Source organism: Poeciliopsis prolifica, unplaced genomic scaffold (assembly GCF_027474105.1).
Source record: "Poeciliopsis prolifica strain line A6 unplaced genomic scaffold, Auburn_PproV2 SCAFFOLD041, whole genome shotgun sequence".
Classification (NCBI taxonomy): domain Eukaryota; kingdom Metazoa; phylum Chordata; class Actinopteri; order Cyprinodontiformes; family Poeciliidae; genus Poeciliopsis; species Poeciliopsis prolifica.
In genome coordinates, this window is record NW_026562416.1 from 4,406,841 (window position 1) to 4,423,925 (window position 17,085).

General features: G+C 35.8%; 2 pseudogenes and 6 gene segments (V, D, J or C); 2 read left to right on the forward strand and 6 right to left on the reverse strand.

Annotated features, from left to right (window-relative positions):
* Positions 1-1,398: 1,398 nt before the first annotated feature.
* Positions 1,399-1,878, reverse strand: LOC129375937 (Ig kappa chain V region 3381-like; the record flags this gene model as incomplete). The annotated part of the segment is given in 2 exon segments: positions 1,399-1,733; positions 1,836-1,878. Coding segments are annotated over 2 exon segments (378 nt in total), but the record flags the coding sequence as incomplete, so codon positions are not given.
* A 1,353-nt stretch (positions 1,879-3,231) lies between these two features.
* On the reverse strand, positions 3,232-3,748 carry LOC129375684 (immunoglobulin kappa variable 4-1-like). The segment is given in 2 exon segments: positions 3,232-3,569; positions 3,672-3,748. Coding segments are annotated over 2 exon segments (390 nt in total).
* An 81-nt stretch (positions 3,749-3,829) lies between these two features.
* On the forward strand, positions 3,830-6,426 carry LOC129375685 (Ig kappa-b4 chain C region-like; annotated as a pseudogene).
* Positions 6,427-7,532: 1,106 nt separating this feature from the next.
* LOC129375686 (Ig kappa chain V region 3381-like) lies at positions 7,533-8,051 on the reverse strand. The segment is given in 2 exon segments: positions 7,533-7,855; positions 7,958-8,051. Coding segments are annotated over 2 exon segments (375 nt in total).
* A 1,163-nt stretch (positions 8,052-9,214) lies between these two features.
* Positions 9,215-9,752, reverse strand: LOC129375971 (Ig kappa chain V region 3381-like). The segment is given in 2 exon segments: positions 9,215-9,549; positions 9,652-9,752. Coding segments are annotated over 2 exon segments (387 nt in total).
* Positions 9,753-11,053: 1,301 nt separating this feature from the next.
* LOC129375688 (immunoglobulin kappa variable 4-1-like) lies at positions 11,054-11,578 on the reverse strand. The segment is given in 2 exon segments: positions 11,054-11,391; positions 11,494-11,578. Coding segments are annotated over 2 exon segments (390 nt in total).
* Positions 11,579-11,651: 73 nt separating this feature from the next.
* LOC129375689 (Ig kappa-b4 chain C region-like) lies at positions 11,652-14,267 on the forward strand. The segment is given in 3 exon segments: positions 11,652-11,670; positions 12,430-12,507; positions 13,840-14,267. Coding segments are annotated over 3 exon segments (432 nt in total).
* Positions 14,268-15,367: 1,100 nt separating this feature from the next.
* On the reverse strand, positions 15,368-15,880 carry LOC129375984 (Ig kappa chain V region 3381-like; annotated as a pseudogene).
* Positions 15,881-17,085: the final 1,205 nt, after the last annotated feature.

The window sequence follows — 17,085 nt, forward strand, 5'->3', positions numbered from 1 at the left end:
AGTCACTGTGGCCTGACCTCTGACCTCTGAGGACACAGAGACAAAGACATGCAGCAGCTTCATGGTTTAGTCAGCTTCATTTCAGAGGGACAGATGTTCATAGAGGAGTTGGATTCTCTGGACTTTACCTGTGAAGCAGCAGAGGAGAGTCCAGATGAGGACGCAGATCAAAGTCATGTTTTAGATGAGGAGGATTTCTGTGTCTTCAGTTGTGATGAAGGACAGCTGTCAGTCATCCAGTGTTCAACTGTCAGGACTATAAACTCTCCCAGAGCACTGGAGCATGGAGCTGCTGATGCAAAGTGACTCTATGGAAATGCTATCCAATAGGATCCGACATTTGGGTAATATTCTTTTAATAAACAGTATTTTTATTTTTTCTGTGTTGCTTAAGTTTTTCCCTCATTGTGTTTCATACATTTCCCAGTCAGCTTGTTCTTGAGCATTTTTTATTATTTTCATGATGTTCATTTCTTCTTCACATTAAATACCTGACTGTTATCTTTTTTTTTTACCTTTATAATAATTAGTCATAATTTTTGAGGTTTCGAATGGAACAGATTATCAAAAATGTTTAATTTTTACAAAATAAAATACAGAGTAAGAGCCCAGTTTTAATTAATTTGATCTCTCTGCAACAGTGTCGGGGTTGGGGTGGGGGATTCAGACCCCCCAATCTGCGAAAAGTCTAGAATTCTTCAATCATTAAAGAAACATTTGAATTTAAATAATACTATGCAAAGGCAAAAGAAACAAACATCGAAATATATCTACCATGTTTCACAGAAAAAAATAAGAATCAATTTTTTAGGTTCCCCCTACCATTATGAACCTCTACAGCTCTACAGCTGGAGCAGCACCCTGAGGATCCCTGCAGACCAGTGGAGGAAGGTGGGCTCTGTGACCTGTGAGGCCTCCCAGAGCTCCCAGTGTGCAGTAACAGAGACACTGAAGAGAGACCAGTGTTTCTAAAATGAATCTGTAGCTCATTTTACCTTTGCTTTCATTTTTCTTTTTACCGGCTTCTTTGTTGCATTCTGAATGTGCTTGATTGTGTTTTAAAACAAACTGATTCAATTTTATAAGCAATAAATGTTTCACAAATGCTTCTCAAATCTTATGTTTGACTTATTCACATTATTCACAAGAAATATGCAAAATAGTCTTACTGGCCACCACTGAGCTCTTGTAATAGGACCTTTGCATAAAGGCCCACATGTGACTGAATGGAAGGGTGAGAATATAATATGAATGAGGAATGACAATATCTGTTGTAGAAAATGTTATCTCAATTTGCATTTCTACAACAGCTGTTCTTTTCAGTAACACATTTACATATGTCATTGGAGTTCAGTTTCTGTTCATTATGATTGAGGAAGGTTTTTGTATGACTGTTTTTCACTGTGTGAACACATACTGGCTATTGGGATAATGAAAACTCTGACAGTAATAAACTGCAGCATCTTCAGCCTGAACTCCACTGATGGTCAGAGTGAAGTCAGAGTTTGATCCACTGCCTCTAAAACGACTTGGAGTCCCTGTTTCTCGAGTGCTGGCATCATAAATGAGGAGATTTGGAGTTTGTCCATCTTTCTGTTTGTACCAGGCTAAACGGTGTTTACTGTTGTAAACATAAACATTCTGGCTGGTTCTACAGTTGATGTTGACAGATCCTCCCAGATCAGCTCTCACTGCTGCAGGCTGTTGAGTTACTGAGATCTGACCTCTGACCTCTGAGGACACAGAGACAAAAACATGCAGCAGCTTCATGGTTTAGTCGGCTTCATTTCAGAGGGACAGATGTTCATAGAGGAGTTGGATTCTCTGGACTTTACCTGTGAAGCAGCAGCAGAGGAGAGTCCAGATGAGGACGCAGATCAAAGTTCATGTTTTAGATGAGGAGGATTTCTGTGTCTTCAGTTGTGATGAAGGACAGCTGTCAGTCATCCAGTGTTCAACTGTCAGGACTATAAACTCTCCCAGAGCACTGGAGCATGGAGCTGCTGATGCAAAGTGACTCATGGAAATGCTATCCAATAGGAACCGGCATTCGGGTAATATTCTCTTTTATTGTGTTTTCATACATTTCCAGTGAGCTTGTTCTTGAGCATTTTTTTCTTTTCTTGTTGTTCATTTGTTCTCCACATTACATACCTGAATAATATCTTTGTCTTTTAATTTCATAATAATTAGTCATTATTTTCGAGGTTTCTAATGAACAGATTATTAAAAAAGTTTAATTTTTACAATATAAAATACAGAGTAAGAGCTCAGTTTTAATTACTTTGATCTCTTTTTTGATGAATATCTAATGTTTTCATACCTTGTCCATACGGCACTATACTATGTGATGATTTTCATCAGCAGAGATCCTTTCTCTTTCCCGTATTGTTTGAAACTTGTGGCCTGCTTAATAATGTGGAACATCCTTCTTAAGTAGATTCCCTTTAATTGAGCTCAAAAGACAAACTTATCAACCTAGCTCTCTGAAATTAATTATAGTGATTGAAAGAGCCCTGACACACAATACCATCTATAAAAATGTCATCTTTATGACACTGAAATCCAATTTGCATAATAATTTAGAACGCAATGTACATGTTGTTTTTTACATTGAAAAATTGCAGAAGTGTAAGCTGCAGGACAGCAAAATTCAGATCGTCTTATTTTAGAGTGAGAAAATACCTCGTTATTTATTTCTTTAATGAAAAGTTATGAAATTTTTTGTCTTGTTCAAATTTGACAGTGTGCAAATCTTTGAAATCTTTTTTCCCATGATGAGGCTCAGAATAACAACTGATCATTAGTTCATCATTAGATGATGGTTAACTGGTCATTGACCATAATTTACTCACAATGCAGTTACTGATAGAACAATAAGTGTTTAAACCACTGACTAACTAAAGATAGATTCATAAAGTTTTATATTTAAATTATTTTGTAGCTCATAATTTTGTCATGGTTACATTCACAATCAATGTTCTCTTATAATCAAGTTCTTAAGAAGAAGAATTATGAGTAACAATTATAGAATATCTTCTGTAGATGTATATAAAAAAGTGATGGTTCTATTCTTCAAATAAGTCTATTGCAATTTAATAAATGAAAGGCAAACATGCTATAAGTTGTTCATAAAATATTGTGCATGTGCAGATATTAAGTGAAGTGTTTCAGTCTACAAGGCAGCTGCAACATTAGTTTGGCTGAGGGAGGTTTTTGTATGACTGTTTTTCACTGTGGGAACACCCACTGATTGTTGATGTTGTGTTGACTCTGACAGTAATAAACTGCAGCATCTTCAGCCTGAACTCCACTGATGGTCAGAGTGAAGTCAGAGTTTGATCCACTGCCTGTAAAACGACTTGGAGTCCCTGACTCTCGAGTGCTGGCATAGTACATGAGCCGGTTAGGAGTTTGTCCATATTTCTTTTGGAACCAGGCTAAACAAGGGGAAGAGCTGGTGTGAACATGGACATTTCGACTCATCCTACAGTTGATGTTGACAGTTTCTCCCAGTCCAGTTCTCACTGCTTCTGGCTGCTGACTCACTGTGACCTGACCTTTGACCTCTGAAGACACAAAGACAAAAACATGCAGCAGCTTCATGGTTTAGTCGTCTTCATTTCAGAGGGTCAGATGTTCATAGAGGAGTTGGATTCTCTGGACTTTACCTGTGAAGCAGCAGCAGAGGAGAGTCCAGATGAGGACGCAGATCAAAGTCATGATTTAGATGAGGAGGATTTCTGTGTCTTCAGTTGTGATGAAGGACAGCTGTCAGTCATCCAGTGTTCAACTGTCAGGACTATAAACTCTCCCAGAGCGCTGGAGCATGGAGCTGCTGATGCAAAGTGACTCTATGGAAATGTTCTGACTGAGTCCACAATAAACTGGGATCCATATGATGGAGCAGATCAGTTAATCAGAATATGATTTCTTCAAACTTTGCCGAAAGCTTCATTACAATTTTCTGCAGATTACTGTTTTTAACAACTTGTCGTTTGTAGTTTTTTGCATGAATTTCTATTTGTTTACTGTTAATTTTTCAAAAATTTTCTGGAGTTATTTTTTGTGGTATTTTTGTTATTTTACTTTTTGTCAGGCTTAATTTGAAGATAAATTGGTTTATTTATCCAGCATGCCAAAAGGATTATACTTAAATATACTGAGACTCATACAAAACATCCCAATAATTGAGAAAAAATTAAGCAACTACAAAATAACGACTGAAATGAAAATCCATAATCAGTCAAAATAAACATGTTTCTTAGCAAAACCTAATTTTTGTGTAGCCAAATGAGCACAAAGAAGGAAAGAAATAAGAGAATTATTCAAAATTGGATTGTTATTAAGTTTCACCATATTTTATTTATCTGAGTGATTTATTTAAGTAATGTATCGTAATTATTTCATGTAAGAAAATGCATTGGTGCACTTAAATATTTTGGATGAAAAATTAATATTATTTATAGTTTCATATTCAGTCAATAAAAATTGTAATTATTTTAAAGCATTTTTGCTTTCTGTAACGGCTCTAGATTTGCCACAAGCAGCAGATTTTATTCAATGTTTTCATGAAAGTGAGTGAGCCGTATCTCCACAGTCAGAGGTTTTTGTACGGCGCCTCAATGAGTTTGTATCACTGTGGTGGACTTTTGGTGGAGGAACCAGACTAGAGGTTGGAAGTAAGTGAAATTTAAAGCTACTTTAAAAATTTAAACACTTTTCAATTTTCAGTATTTTGTGTAACTTGGAAAAAAAGGTCAGAATATGTAGTTTTTTAAATAAACAAGTTTTATGATTTTGTGAATGGAAATCTGATCAGTTTGAGATTGTGACATCTGGACAAGGGAAGCATTTACATCGATAAAGTGTTTTGTGATTTAATCTGGTTATAAGGTTTAGTTTAGTCTAAAACTGTCAGAGCCGTGTCTCTCTTTAGTCAGAGGTTTTTGTACGGAGCCTCAATGAGTTTATTTTACTGTGGTTCACGTTCGGTGGAGGAACCAGACTGGAGATTGGAAGTAAGTCAAAATAAATGTTGTTTTATTAAGTTGTAATTTTACATATTCAGTATTTCACTTTGATAAATGACAGGTGGATGAATTGTGAAGTTTTTAGTATTTTTATTGCAAATAAATGAATTGACCCAACAGTTCTTATATAACGAGAAACCAAATATAAGATACAACCATATATGTTAATGTTTAATTAAATATTGTGCTAGATTGTGTTTATTTTAGTTATTAATCTGGGCTCGAAGCTTTTGTTTAGTATGAAAAAGTCAGACGTCTTTATCTTTACAGTCAAAGGTTTCTTTCTGTACAGCAGTTCAACCAGTTTGTATCATTGAGGTGGACGATTAGTGAGGAACCAGGTTGGATTTATGTTTGGATGATTTTTAAAAAAATCATTTAGTGCCCTGTTGAAGGTAGAAAACTGTGTTTTTACTAGTTTCTTTAATTGTGGCTTATGGAAGTTGGATTGTAATTCACCACTAGAAGTAAAATACTAATAAATAAGTTGAAGAATGCTAGTTATAACAAAATAATCTGCCATCCAAGAGCATACCTTTACTTATTGGCTTAATTAACGCATATGTCAAAGTTAAAGACAAGAGACATGAGAAAACGTCTGACACTGATCAGCGTTTCTGACCAGATTCATTTCATGGGAAAGAGTTTACCAAATTATGATGTACATTTAAAAAAACTGATTAACTTTTTCCAGAACATTTTCTGTTTGATTTCAACATTTTTTATATCAGGAAAAAAATTAAATATTTTATTCTACATTTCATTGCTGGTATATTTCAGTTTAAACTGTATTTTCCGTCTTCCTGAGCTGATATGCATGAGAGATTTTTGAAAAGGAAACGAAACAAAATGTGAGCTGAGTGGCTGGTCGAGCAGAAAGACATCTGTTAGAAACGTCTTTGTGGAGAAAATCAACTCTCACAGTACAAGAGTTGAAATGACTGGAGTTCCTGTCCTCTAACCTGACCGATATCTTCTAGGTAATACCCGCCCCACCCTGACAGTGCTGCCCCCTCCAGTGTGGAGCTGCAGCAGCAGCAGGTTACCCTCCTGTGTCTGGCCAACAAGGGCTTCCCCTCAGACTGGACTCTGTCCTGGAAGCTGGACGGCAGCACAACCAGCTTCACCTGGGAGGAGACCAAGAGCTCTGGCATGGTGCAGAATGACGGGCTCTACAGCTGGAGCAGCACCCTGAGGATCCCTGCAGCCCAGTGGAGGAAGGTGGGCTCTGTGACCTGCAAGGCTTCCCAGGGCTCCCAGTCTGCAGTCACAGAGACACTGAGGAAAAACCAGTGTCCTGAGCTGATTCACTAGAAGATCACTAGTTTTCTCTACTACTGCTTTCTGTGTTGTTTAAATATTTCTCTTTTTTCTTATTTCTTCTCTTGTTCTACAACTTGATGGTTTCAATAAAATTTCCTAAAAGTATTTGTCTGACTTTTTCACTTTTTAATTTGTACCAAAATTAGTGCCCAGGACATTTTCAAAATAAAATATCTAATCGACAGTGAACATTTTTAGATATTATAAAGGATTTTTAGGGCCGCACTTATGATTTTAGTGTCTTAGTAATAGCACTGAAATATGCTCTCGTCATAGGCTTTAAAAAACATCATCTTACTTTTGTTCAATTTGTTTCACTATTAAGTTTTTCCTTTGATATATTTTAATTTTTATAAATTATGCAATTGTGGGCCAGAAACACATCCTTGCTATTCTATAAAATATTACTTTTACAATTAAGTATATGTATTCAATTTTGTTAAATTTTTCTGAAATACACAAAGTGGTTTAACATGAGAGTTGACTGGGGTTCATCACACTAAATAACACCAGTGACATTCATTTCCTGCAGTGATGTTCAAGAACATCAGTTAATAAAATCAGCTCTGATTGCATGATTGTCATAATAATGTTTTTATAAGATAGTTTATTATACAGTGATTTTTTTTTTACAATTAGCCACAAATTTGATTAATTTTAATTAATGTACAATCTGTCACTGTACATGTTTTATATTTAGGATTGTCTTATTTAGAATTTGCTTTCTTCAAAATAACATTTTATGGTTTTAACAGCAGTAAAGCAAACAGTGTTTGGAAAAAGCAAACTGTTTTTTTTTCAACTCTTGCAAGTGTTCCCAAACTAAATAATTGTTTTCTTTTCTTTTTTGTTTTAGTAAAATATTTTTATCTGTGGTCTAGTGACATCAGCTTTACAAATATAGGTAAACAAATGAAAATGAAGTGCCTTAATAAAAACAAAGTTTGATGATGTAAATATACCTAAAATCATAAGAACACATAATTATCCTGAACAAAGTCATTGTTGACAGAAACTTTAAGTTGGTTCTAAATATCTGACCTGTGGTATATCTGTATGTAAAAGCTGTACCATGAGAGTTTTATGTGTTTGGTTAACCAACTGCAACTTCCAGATGCAACAGACATTTCAGTTTCTGTTCAGTCTGAATGGTGGAGGTTTTTGTACGACTGTTTTTCACTGTGTGAATGAATGCTTGCTGCTGATGTAGAATTCACCCATACAGTAATAAACTGCAGCATCTTCAGCCTGAACTCCATTGATGGTCAGAGTGAAGTCAGAGTTTGATCCACTGCCTGTAAAACGACTTGGAGTCCCTGATGCTTTAGTGCTGGTGTAATAAATGAGGAGCTTAGGAGTTTGTCCATCTTTCTGTTGGTACCAGGAGAAATAGTTGCCATTTATATTCTGACTGGTTCTACATCTGATGGTAACAGATCCTCCTAGATCAGCTCTCACTGCTGCTGGCTGTTGAGTCACTGTGGCCTGACCTCTGACCTCTGAGGACACAAAGACAAAAACATGCAGCATCTTCATGGTTTAGTCGTCTTCATTTCAGAGGGACAGATGTTCATAGAGGAGTTGGATTCTCTGGACTTTACCTGTGAAGCAGCAGCAGAGGAGAGTCCAGATGAGGACGCAGATCAAAGTCATGTTTTAGATGAGGAGGATTTCTGTGTCTTCAGTTGTGATGAAGGACAGCTGTCACTCATCCAGTGTTCAACTGTCAGGACTATAAACTCTCCCAGAGCACTGGAGCATGGAGCTGCTGATGCAAAGTGACTCTCTATGGAAATGCTATCCAATAGGAACCAACATTCGGGTAATATTCTTTTAATAAACAGTATTTTTATTTTTTCTGTGTTGCTTAAGTTTTCCCTCATTGTGTTTCATACATTTCCCAGTCAGCTTGTTCTTGAGCATTTTTTATTATTTTCATGATGTTCATTTCTTCTTCACATTAAATGCCTGACTGTTATCTTTTTTTTTACCTTTATAATAATTAGTCATAATTTTTGAGGTTTCGAATGGAACAGATTATCAAAAATGTTTAATTTTTACAAAATAAAATACAGAGTAAGAGCCCACCTGGGAGTAGTTTTAATTAATTTGATCTCTCTGCAACAGTGTCGGGGTTGGGGTGGGGAATTCAGACCCCCCAATCTGCGAAAATTCTAGACTTCTTCAATCATTAAAGAAACATTTGAATTTAAATAATACTATGCAAAGGCAAAAGAAACAAACATCGAAATATATCTACCATGTTTCACAGAAAAAATAAGAATCAATTTTTAGGTCTCCCCTACCATTATGAACCTCTACAGCTCTACAGCTGGAGCAGCACCCTGAGGATCCCTGCAGACCAGTGGAGGAAGGTGGGCTCTGTGACCTGTGAGGCCTCCCAGAGCTCCCAGCCTGCAGTCACAGAGACACTGAAGAGAGACCAGTGTTTGTAAAATGAATCTGGAGCTCATTTTACCTTTGCTTTCATTTTTCTTTTTACCGGCTTCTTTGTTGCATTCTGAATGTGCTTGATATTGTTTTAAAACAAACAGATTCAATTTTACAAGCAATAAATGTTTCAAAAATAATTCTGAAATCTTATGTTTGACTTATTCACATTATTCACAAGAAATATGCAAAATAGTCTTACTGGCCACCACTGAGCTCTTGTAATAGGACCTTTGCATAAAGGCCCACATGTGACTGAATGGAAGGGTGAGAATATAATATGAATGAGGAATGACAATATCTGTTGTAGAAAATGTTATCTCAATTTGCATTTCTACAACAGCTGTTCTTTTCAGTAACACACATTTACACAGTTTGACTGAGGGAGGTTTTTGTACGACTGTTTTTCACTGTGTGAACACATGCTGGCTATTGGGGTAATGAAAACTCTGACAGTAATAAACTGCAGCATCTTCAGCCTGAACTCCACTGATGGTCAGAGTGAAGTCAGAGTTTGATCCACTGCCTGAAAAACGACTTGGAGTCCCTGATGCTCGAGTGCTGCTATAATAACTGAGGAGCTTAGGAGTTTGTCCATCTTTCTGTTGGTACCAGGCTAAACAGTGGGAGCTGCCACTAACATAAACATTCTGGCTGGTTCTACAGTTGATGTTGACAAATCCTCCCAGATCAGCTCTCACTGCTGCAGGCTGCTGAGTTACTGAGATCTGACCTCTGACCTCTGAGGACACAGATACAAAGACATGCAGCAGCTTCATGGTTTAGTCGTCTTCATTTCAGAGGGACAGATGTTCATAGAGGAGTTGGATTCTCTGGACTTTACCTGTGAAGCAGCAGCAGAGGAGAGTCCAGATGAGGACGCAGATCAAAGTCATGTTTTAGATGAGGAGGATTTCTGTGTCTTCAGTTGTGATGAAGGACAGCTGTCAGTCATCCAGTGTTCAACTGTCAGGACTATAAACTCTCCCAGAGCGCTGGAGCATGGAGCTGCTGATGCAAAGTGACTCTATGGAAATGCTATCCAATAGGAACCGACATTCGGGTAATATTCTCTTTTATTGTGTTTCATACATTTCCCAGTGAGCTTGTTCTTGAGCATTTTTTTTCTTTTCTTGTTGTTCATTTGTTCTCCACATTACATACCTGAATGTTATCTTTGTCTTTTAATTTCATAATAATTAGTCATTATTTTCGAGGTTTCTAATGGAACAGATTATTAAAAAAGTTTAATTTTTACAATATAAAATACAGAGTAAGAGCTCAGTTTTAATTACTTTGATCTCTTTTTTGATGAATATCTAATGTTTTCATACCTTGTCCATACGGCACTATACTATGTGATGATTTTCATCAGCAGAGATCCTTTCTCTTTCCCGTATTGTTTGAAACTTGTGGCCTGCTTAATAATGTGGAACATTCTTCTTAAGTAGATTCCCTTTAATTGAGCTCAAAAGACAAACTTATCAACCTAGCTCTCTGAAATTAATTATAGTGATTGAAAGAGCCCTGACGCACAGTACCATCTATAAAAATGTCATATTTATGACACTGAAATCCAATTTGCATAATAATTTAGAACACAATGTACATGTTGTTTTTTACATTGAAAAATTGCAGAAGTGTAAGCTGCAGGACATCAAAATTCAGATCGTCTTATTTTAGAGTGAGAAAATACCTCGTTATTTATTTCTTTAATGAAAAGTTATGAAATTTTTTGTCTTGTTCAAATTTGACAGTGTGCAAATATTTGAAATCTTTTTTCCCATGATGAGGCTCAGAAATAACAACTGATCATTAGTTCATCATTAGATGATGGTTAACTGGTCATTGACCATAATTTACTCACAAAGCAGTTACTGATAGAACAATAAGTGTTTATAACCACTGACTAACTAAAGATAGATTCATAAAGTTTTATATTTAAATTATTTTGTAGCTCATAATTTTGTCATGGTTACATTCACAATCAAATGTTCTCTTATAATCAAGTTCTTAAGAAGAAGAATTATGAGTAACAATTGTAGAATATCTTCTGTAGATGTATATAAAAAAGTGATGGTTCTATTCTTCAAATAAGTCTATTGCAATTTAATAAATGAAAAGGCAAACATGCTATAAGTTGTTAATAAAACGTTGTGCATGTGCAGATATTAAGTGAAGTGTTTCAGTCTACAAGGCAGCTGCAACATTAGTTTGGCTGAGGGAGGTTTTTGTATGACTGTTTTTCACTGTGGGAACACCCACTGATTGTTGATGTTGTGTTGACTCTGACAATAATAAACTGCAGCATCTTCGGCCTGAACTCCACTGATGGTCAGAGTGAAGTCAGAGTTTGATCCACTGCCTGTAAAACGACTTGGAGTCCCTGACTCTCGAGTGCTGGCATAGTACATGAGCCGATTAGGAGTTTGTCCATATTTCTTTTGGAACCAGGCTAAACAAGGGGAAGAGCTGCTGTGAACATGAACATTTCGACTCATCCTACAGTTGATGTTGACAGTTTCTCCCAGTCCAGTTCTCACTGCTTCTGGCTGCTGACTCACTGTGACCTGACCTTTGACCTCTGAAGACACAAAGACACAAACATGCAGCAGCTTCATGGTTTAGTCGGCTTCATTTCAGAGGGACAGATGTTCATAGAGGAGTTGGATTCTCTGGACTTTACCTGTGAAGCAGCAGCAGAGGAGAGTCCAGATGAGGATGCAGATCAAAGTCATGTTTTAGATGAGGAGGATTTCTGTGTCTTCAGTTGTGATGAAGGACAGCTGTCAGTCATCCAGTGTTCAACTGTCAGGACTATAAACTCTCCCAGAGCGCTGGAGCATGGAGCTGCTGATGCAAAGTGACTCTATGGAAATGTTCTGACTGAGTCCACAATAAACTGGGATCCATATGATGGAGCAGATCAGTTAATCAGAATATGATTTCTTCAAACTTTGCCGAAAGCTTCATTACAATTTTCTGCAGATTACTGTTTTTAACAACTTGTCGTTTGTAGTTTTTTGCATGAATTTCTATTTGTTTACTGTTAATTTTTCAAAAATTTTCTGGAGTTATTTTTTGTGGTATTTTTGTTATTTTACTTTTTGTCAGGCTTAATTTGAAGATAAATTGGTTTATTTATCCAGCATGCCAAAAGGATTATACTTAAATATACTGAGACTCATACAAAACATCCCAATAATTGAGAAAAAATTAAGCAACTATAAAATAACAACTTTAATGAAAATCCATAATCAGTCAAAATAAACATGTTTCTTAGCAAAACCTAATTTTTGTGTAGCCAAATGAGCACAAAGAAGGAAAGAAATAAGAGAATTATTCAAAATTGGATTGTTATTAAGTTTCACCATATTTTATTTATCTGAGTGATTTATTTAAGTAATGTATCATAATTATTTCATGTAAGAAAATGCATTGGTGCACTTAAATATTTTGGATGAAAAATTAATAATATTATTTATAGTTTCATATTCTGTCAATAAAAATTTTAATTATTGTAAAGCGTTTTTGCTTTCTGTAACGGCTCCAGATTTGCCACAAGCAGCAGATTTTATTCAATGTTTTCATGAAAGTGAGTGAGCCGTATCTCCACAGTCAGAGGTTTTTGTACGGCGCCTCAATGAGTTTGTATCACTGTGGTGGACTTTTGGTGGAGGAACCAGACTAGAGGTTGGAAGTAAGTGAAATTTAAAGCTACTTTAAAAATTTAAACACTTTTCAATTTTCAGTATTTTGTGTAACTTGGAAAAAAAGGTCAGAATATGTAGTTTTTTAAATAAAAAAGTTTCATGATTTTGTGAATGAAATCTGATCAGTTTGTGATAGTGAGATCTGGACAAGGGAAGCATTTACATCGATAAAAGTTTGTGATTTAATCTGGTTATAAGGTTTAGTTTAGTCTAAAACTGTCAGAGCCGTGTCTCTCTTTAGTCAGAGGTTTTTGTACGGCGCCTCAAAGGGTTTATTTCACTGTGGTACACGTTTGGTGGAGGAACCAGACTGGAGGTTGGAAGTAAGTCAAAATAAATGTTGTTTTATTAAGTTGTAATTTTACATATTCAGTATTTCACTTTGATAAATGACAGGTGGATGAATTGTGAAGTTTTTAGTATTTTTATTGCAAATAAATGAACTGACCCAAAAGTACTTCTATAAAGAAAAACTAAATATAAGATACAATCAAATATGTTAATGTTTAATGAAATATTATACTAGATTGTGTTTATTTTAGTTATTAATCTGGGCTCGAAGGTTTTGTTTAGTATGAAAAAGTCAGACGTCTTTATCTTTATAGTCAAAGATTTCTTTCTGTACAGCAGTTCAACCAGTTTGTATCATTGAGGTGGACGATTAGCGAGGAACCAGGTTGGATTTATGTTTGGATGATTTTTAAAAATATTATTTAGTGCCTTGTTGAAGGTAGAAAACTGTGTTTTTACTTGTTTCTTTTACTGTGGCTTATGGAAGTTGGATTGTAATTCACCACTAGAAGTAAAATACTAATAAATAATTTGAAGAGTGCTAGTTATAATAAAATAATCTGCCATCCAAGAGCATATCTTTACTTATTGGCTTAATCAACGCATATGTCAAAGTTAAAGACAAGAGACATGAGAAAACGTCTGACACTGATCAGCGTTTCTGACCAGATTCATTTCATGGGAAAGAGTTTACCAAATTATGATGTACATTTTAAAAAACTGATGAGCTTTTTCCAAAACATTTTCTCTTTGATTTCAACATTTTTTATATCAGGAAAAAAAAAATTAAATATTTTATTCTACATTTCACTACTTGTATATTTCAGTTTAAACTGTATTTTCCGTCTTCCTGAGCTGATATGCATGAAAGGTTTTTTGAAAAGGAAACGAAACAAAATGTGAGCTGAGTGGCTGGTCGAGCAGAAAGACATCTGTTAGAAACGTCTTTGTGGAGAAAATCAACTCTCACAGTACAAGAGTTGAAATGACTGGAGTTCCTGTCCTCTAACCTGACCGATATCTTCTAGGTAATACCCGCCCCTCCCTGACAGTGCTGCCCCCTTCCAGTGTGGAGCTGCAGCAGCAGCAGGTTACCCTCCTGTGTCTGGCCAACAAGGGCTTCCCCTCAGACTGGACTCTGTCCTGGAAGCTGGACGGCAGCACAACCAGCTTCACCTGGGAGGAGACCAAGAGCTCTGGGATGGTGCAGAATGACGGGCTCTACAGCTGGAGCAGCACCCTGAGGATCCCTGCAGCCCAGTGGAGGAAGGTGGGCTCTGTGACCTGCAAGGCTTCCCAGGGCTCCCAGTCTGCAGTCACAGAGACACTGAGGAAAAACCATTGTCCTGAGCTGATTCACTAGAAGATCACTAGTTTTCTCTACTACTGCTTTCTGTGTTGTTTAATTATTTCTCTCTTCTTTATTTCTTATTTCTTCTCTTGTTCTTCTACAAATTGATGGTTTCAATAAAATTTCCTAAAAGTATTTGTCTGACTTTTTCACTTTTTAATTTGTACCAAAATTAGTGCCCAGGAAATTTTCAAAATAAAATATCTAATCTACAGTAAACATTCTCAAATTTCATAAATGGTTTTAAGGGCAGCACTTATGATTTTAGTGTCTTAGTAATAGCACTGAAATATGCTCTTTTCATCGGTTTTAAAAACATCATCTTACTTTTGTTCAATTTGTTTCACTATTAAGTTTTTCCTTTGATATATTTTAATTTTTATAAATTATGCAATTGTGGGCCAGAAACACATCCTTACTATTCTATAAAATATTACTTTTACAATTAAGTATATGTATTGAATTTTGTTAGATTTTTCTGAAATACACAAAGTGGTTTAACATGAGAGTTGACTGAGGTTCATCACACTAAATAACACCAGTGACATTCATTTCCTGCAGTGATGTTCAAGAACATCAGTTAATAAAATCAGCTCTGATTGCATGATTGTCATAATAATGTTTTTATAAGATAGTTTATTATACAGTGATTTTTTTTTTACAATTAGCCACAAATTTGATTAATTTTAATTAATGTACAATCTGTCACTGTACATGTTTTATATTTAGGATTGTCTTATTTAGAATTTGCTTTCTTCAAAGGAACATTTTATGGTTTTAACAGCAGTAAAGCAAACAGTGTTGGGAAAAAGCAAATTATTTTTTTCCAACTCTTGCAAGTGTTCCCAAACTAAATAATTGTTTTCTTTTCTTCTTTTGTTTTAGTAAAATATTTTTATCTGTGGTCTAGTGACATCAGCTTTACAAATATAGGTAAACAAATGAAAATGAAGTGCCTTAATAAAAACAAAGTTTGATGATGTAAATATACCTAAAATCATAAGAACACATAATTATCCTGAACAAAGTCATTGTTGACAGAAACTTTAAGTTGGTTCTAAATATCTGACCTGTGGTATATCTGTATGTAAAAGCTGTACCATGAGAGTTTTATGTGTTTGGTTAACCAACTGCAACTTCCAGATGCAACAGACATTTCAGTTTCTGTTCAGTCTGAATGTTGGAGGTTTTTGTACGACTGTTTTTCACTGTGTGAATGAATATTTGCTGCTGATGAGGAATTCACTCATACAGTAATAAACTGCAGCATCTTCAGCCTGAACTCCACTGATGGTCAGAGTGAAGTCAGAGTTTGATCCACTGCCTGTAAAACGACTTGGAGTCCCTGATGCTTTAGTGCTGGTGTAATAAATGAGGAGCTTAGGAGTTTGTCCATCTTTCTGTTGGTACCAGGAGAATAGTTGCCATTTATATTCTGACTGGTTCTACATCTGATGGTAACAGATCCTCCTAGATCAGCTCTCACTGCTGCTGGCTGTTGAGTCACTATGGCCTGACCTCTGACCTCTGAGGACACAAAGACACAAACATGCAGCAGCTTCATGGTTTAGTCGTCTTCATTTCAGAGGGACAGATGTTGATAGAGGAGTTGGATTCTCTGGACTTTACCTGTGAAGCAGCAGCAGAGGAGAGTCCAGATGAGGACGCAGATCAAAGTCATGTTTTAGATGAGGAGGATTTCTGTGTCTTCAGTTGTGATGAAGGACAGCTGTCAGTCATCCAGTGTTCAACTGTCAGGACTAAACTCTCCCAGAGCACTGGAGCATGGAGCTGCTGATGCAAAGTGACTCTATGGAAATGTTCTGACTGAGTCCAATAGAAACTGGGATCAATGTGATGCTCCTTTCCAAATTCTTAAAGCATTTTTTTTGAAAAAGTTAAAGTTTCTCCCACATAATGTTTATATTTTAAACATTATATAAAATATATAAACACAACTATATGTTTATATAGTTGTTTTTCTTTCCAGTAGTTCATAATTATTTTACATATTGTACACATCTAAAAAGAAACAAGAGATAAGCAAAGTAAAACAGGAAACTTTAAATCTTGACTTTAAAATAACACTAACAGTAGGAATGCAGTTTTAGTCACAATGCACTTTTCAACACCCTTTTCTTTACAGTAACACATGTTTCCACATTCAGAGGTAAGGTTATAAACAAAGGAGATTTTGGCATGTGGACATTTTCGTGGGGTTAACTTTTCTGTCATTTGAGAAACGGCCTTTTCCTTTGAATCATTGCATCAGTGTAATGCAATCTTACACTGATGCAAAGACTGAACATCATTTGTAACAGAGTTATGTCTTATGATGAAATAATTATTTTCAAAATATGTGGAAAAAGATAGGGGAAATGCATGAAATTAACCTATGTTATAAAATTCAAAAACTTAGTGAAATTCTGTACTTTTTGCTTTTCTCTACTTTTTAAACAAATAAAAAGGATTTAAAGCTGTAATTGTGTGATAAATTTTGTGATTTTAACAGCAGTAAAAAATGTTAGCACAGTTTTTTACTGCTGGAATGACTTTGAAATGACAAAAAGAAACTTTTGTCATTCCAATTTGTCTGATGATTGGATAAAACAGGCAGATGACATGATCCAGCTGGATGACATGATCCAGCTGGATGACATGATCCAGCTGCTTCTTTAAAATTTGAGTACAACTATTTGAAGGATTTAGTTAAGTGATTCCTACAGTAGCTTTTAGCTACAAGTAGCTAGTTAGTGGTCATCCACAGTCTAACTTACATATTATGATCTATGAATATGTTTATATGAAAAAACTTCTGTGTCAGTGCAGCTGTGGATCATTTCCTCTGTAGCTGAGGGAGGTTTTTGTACGACGTATCACTGTGTGAATACAGAACCAGACTGACTCCCACTGAAACGATCAG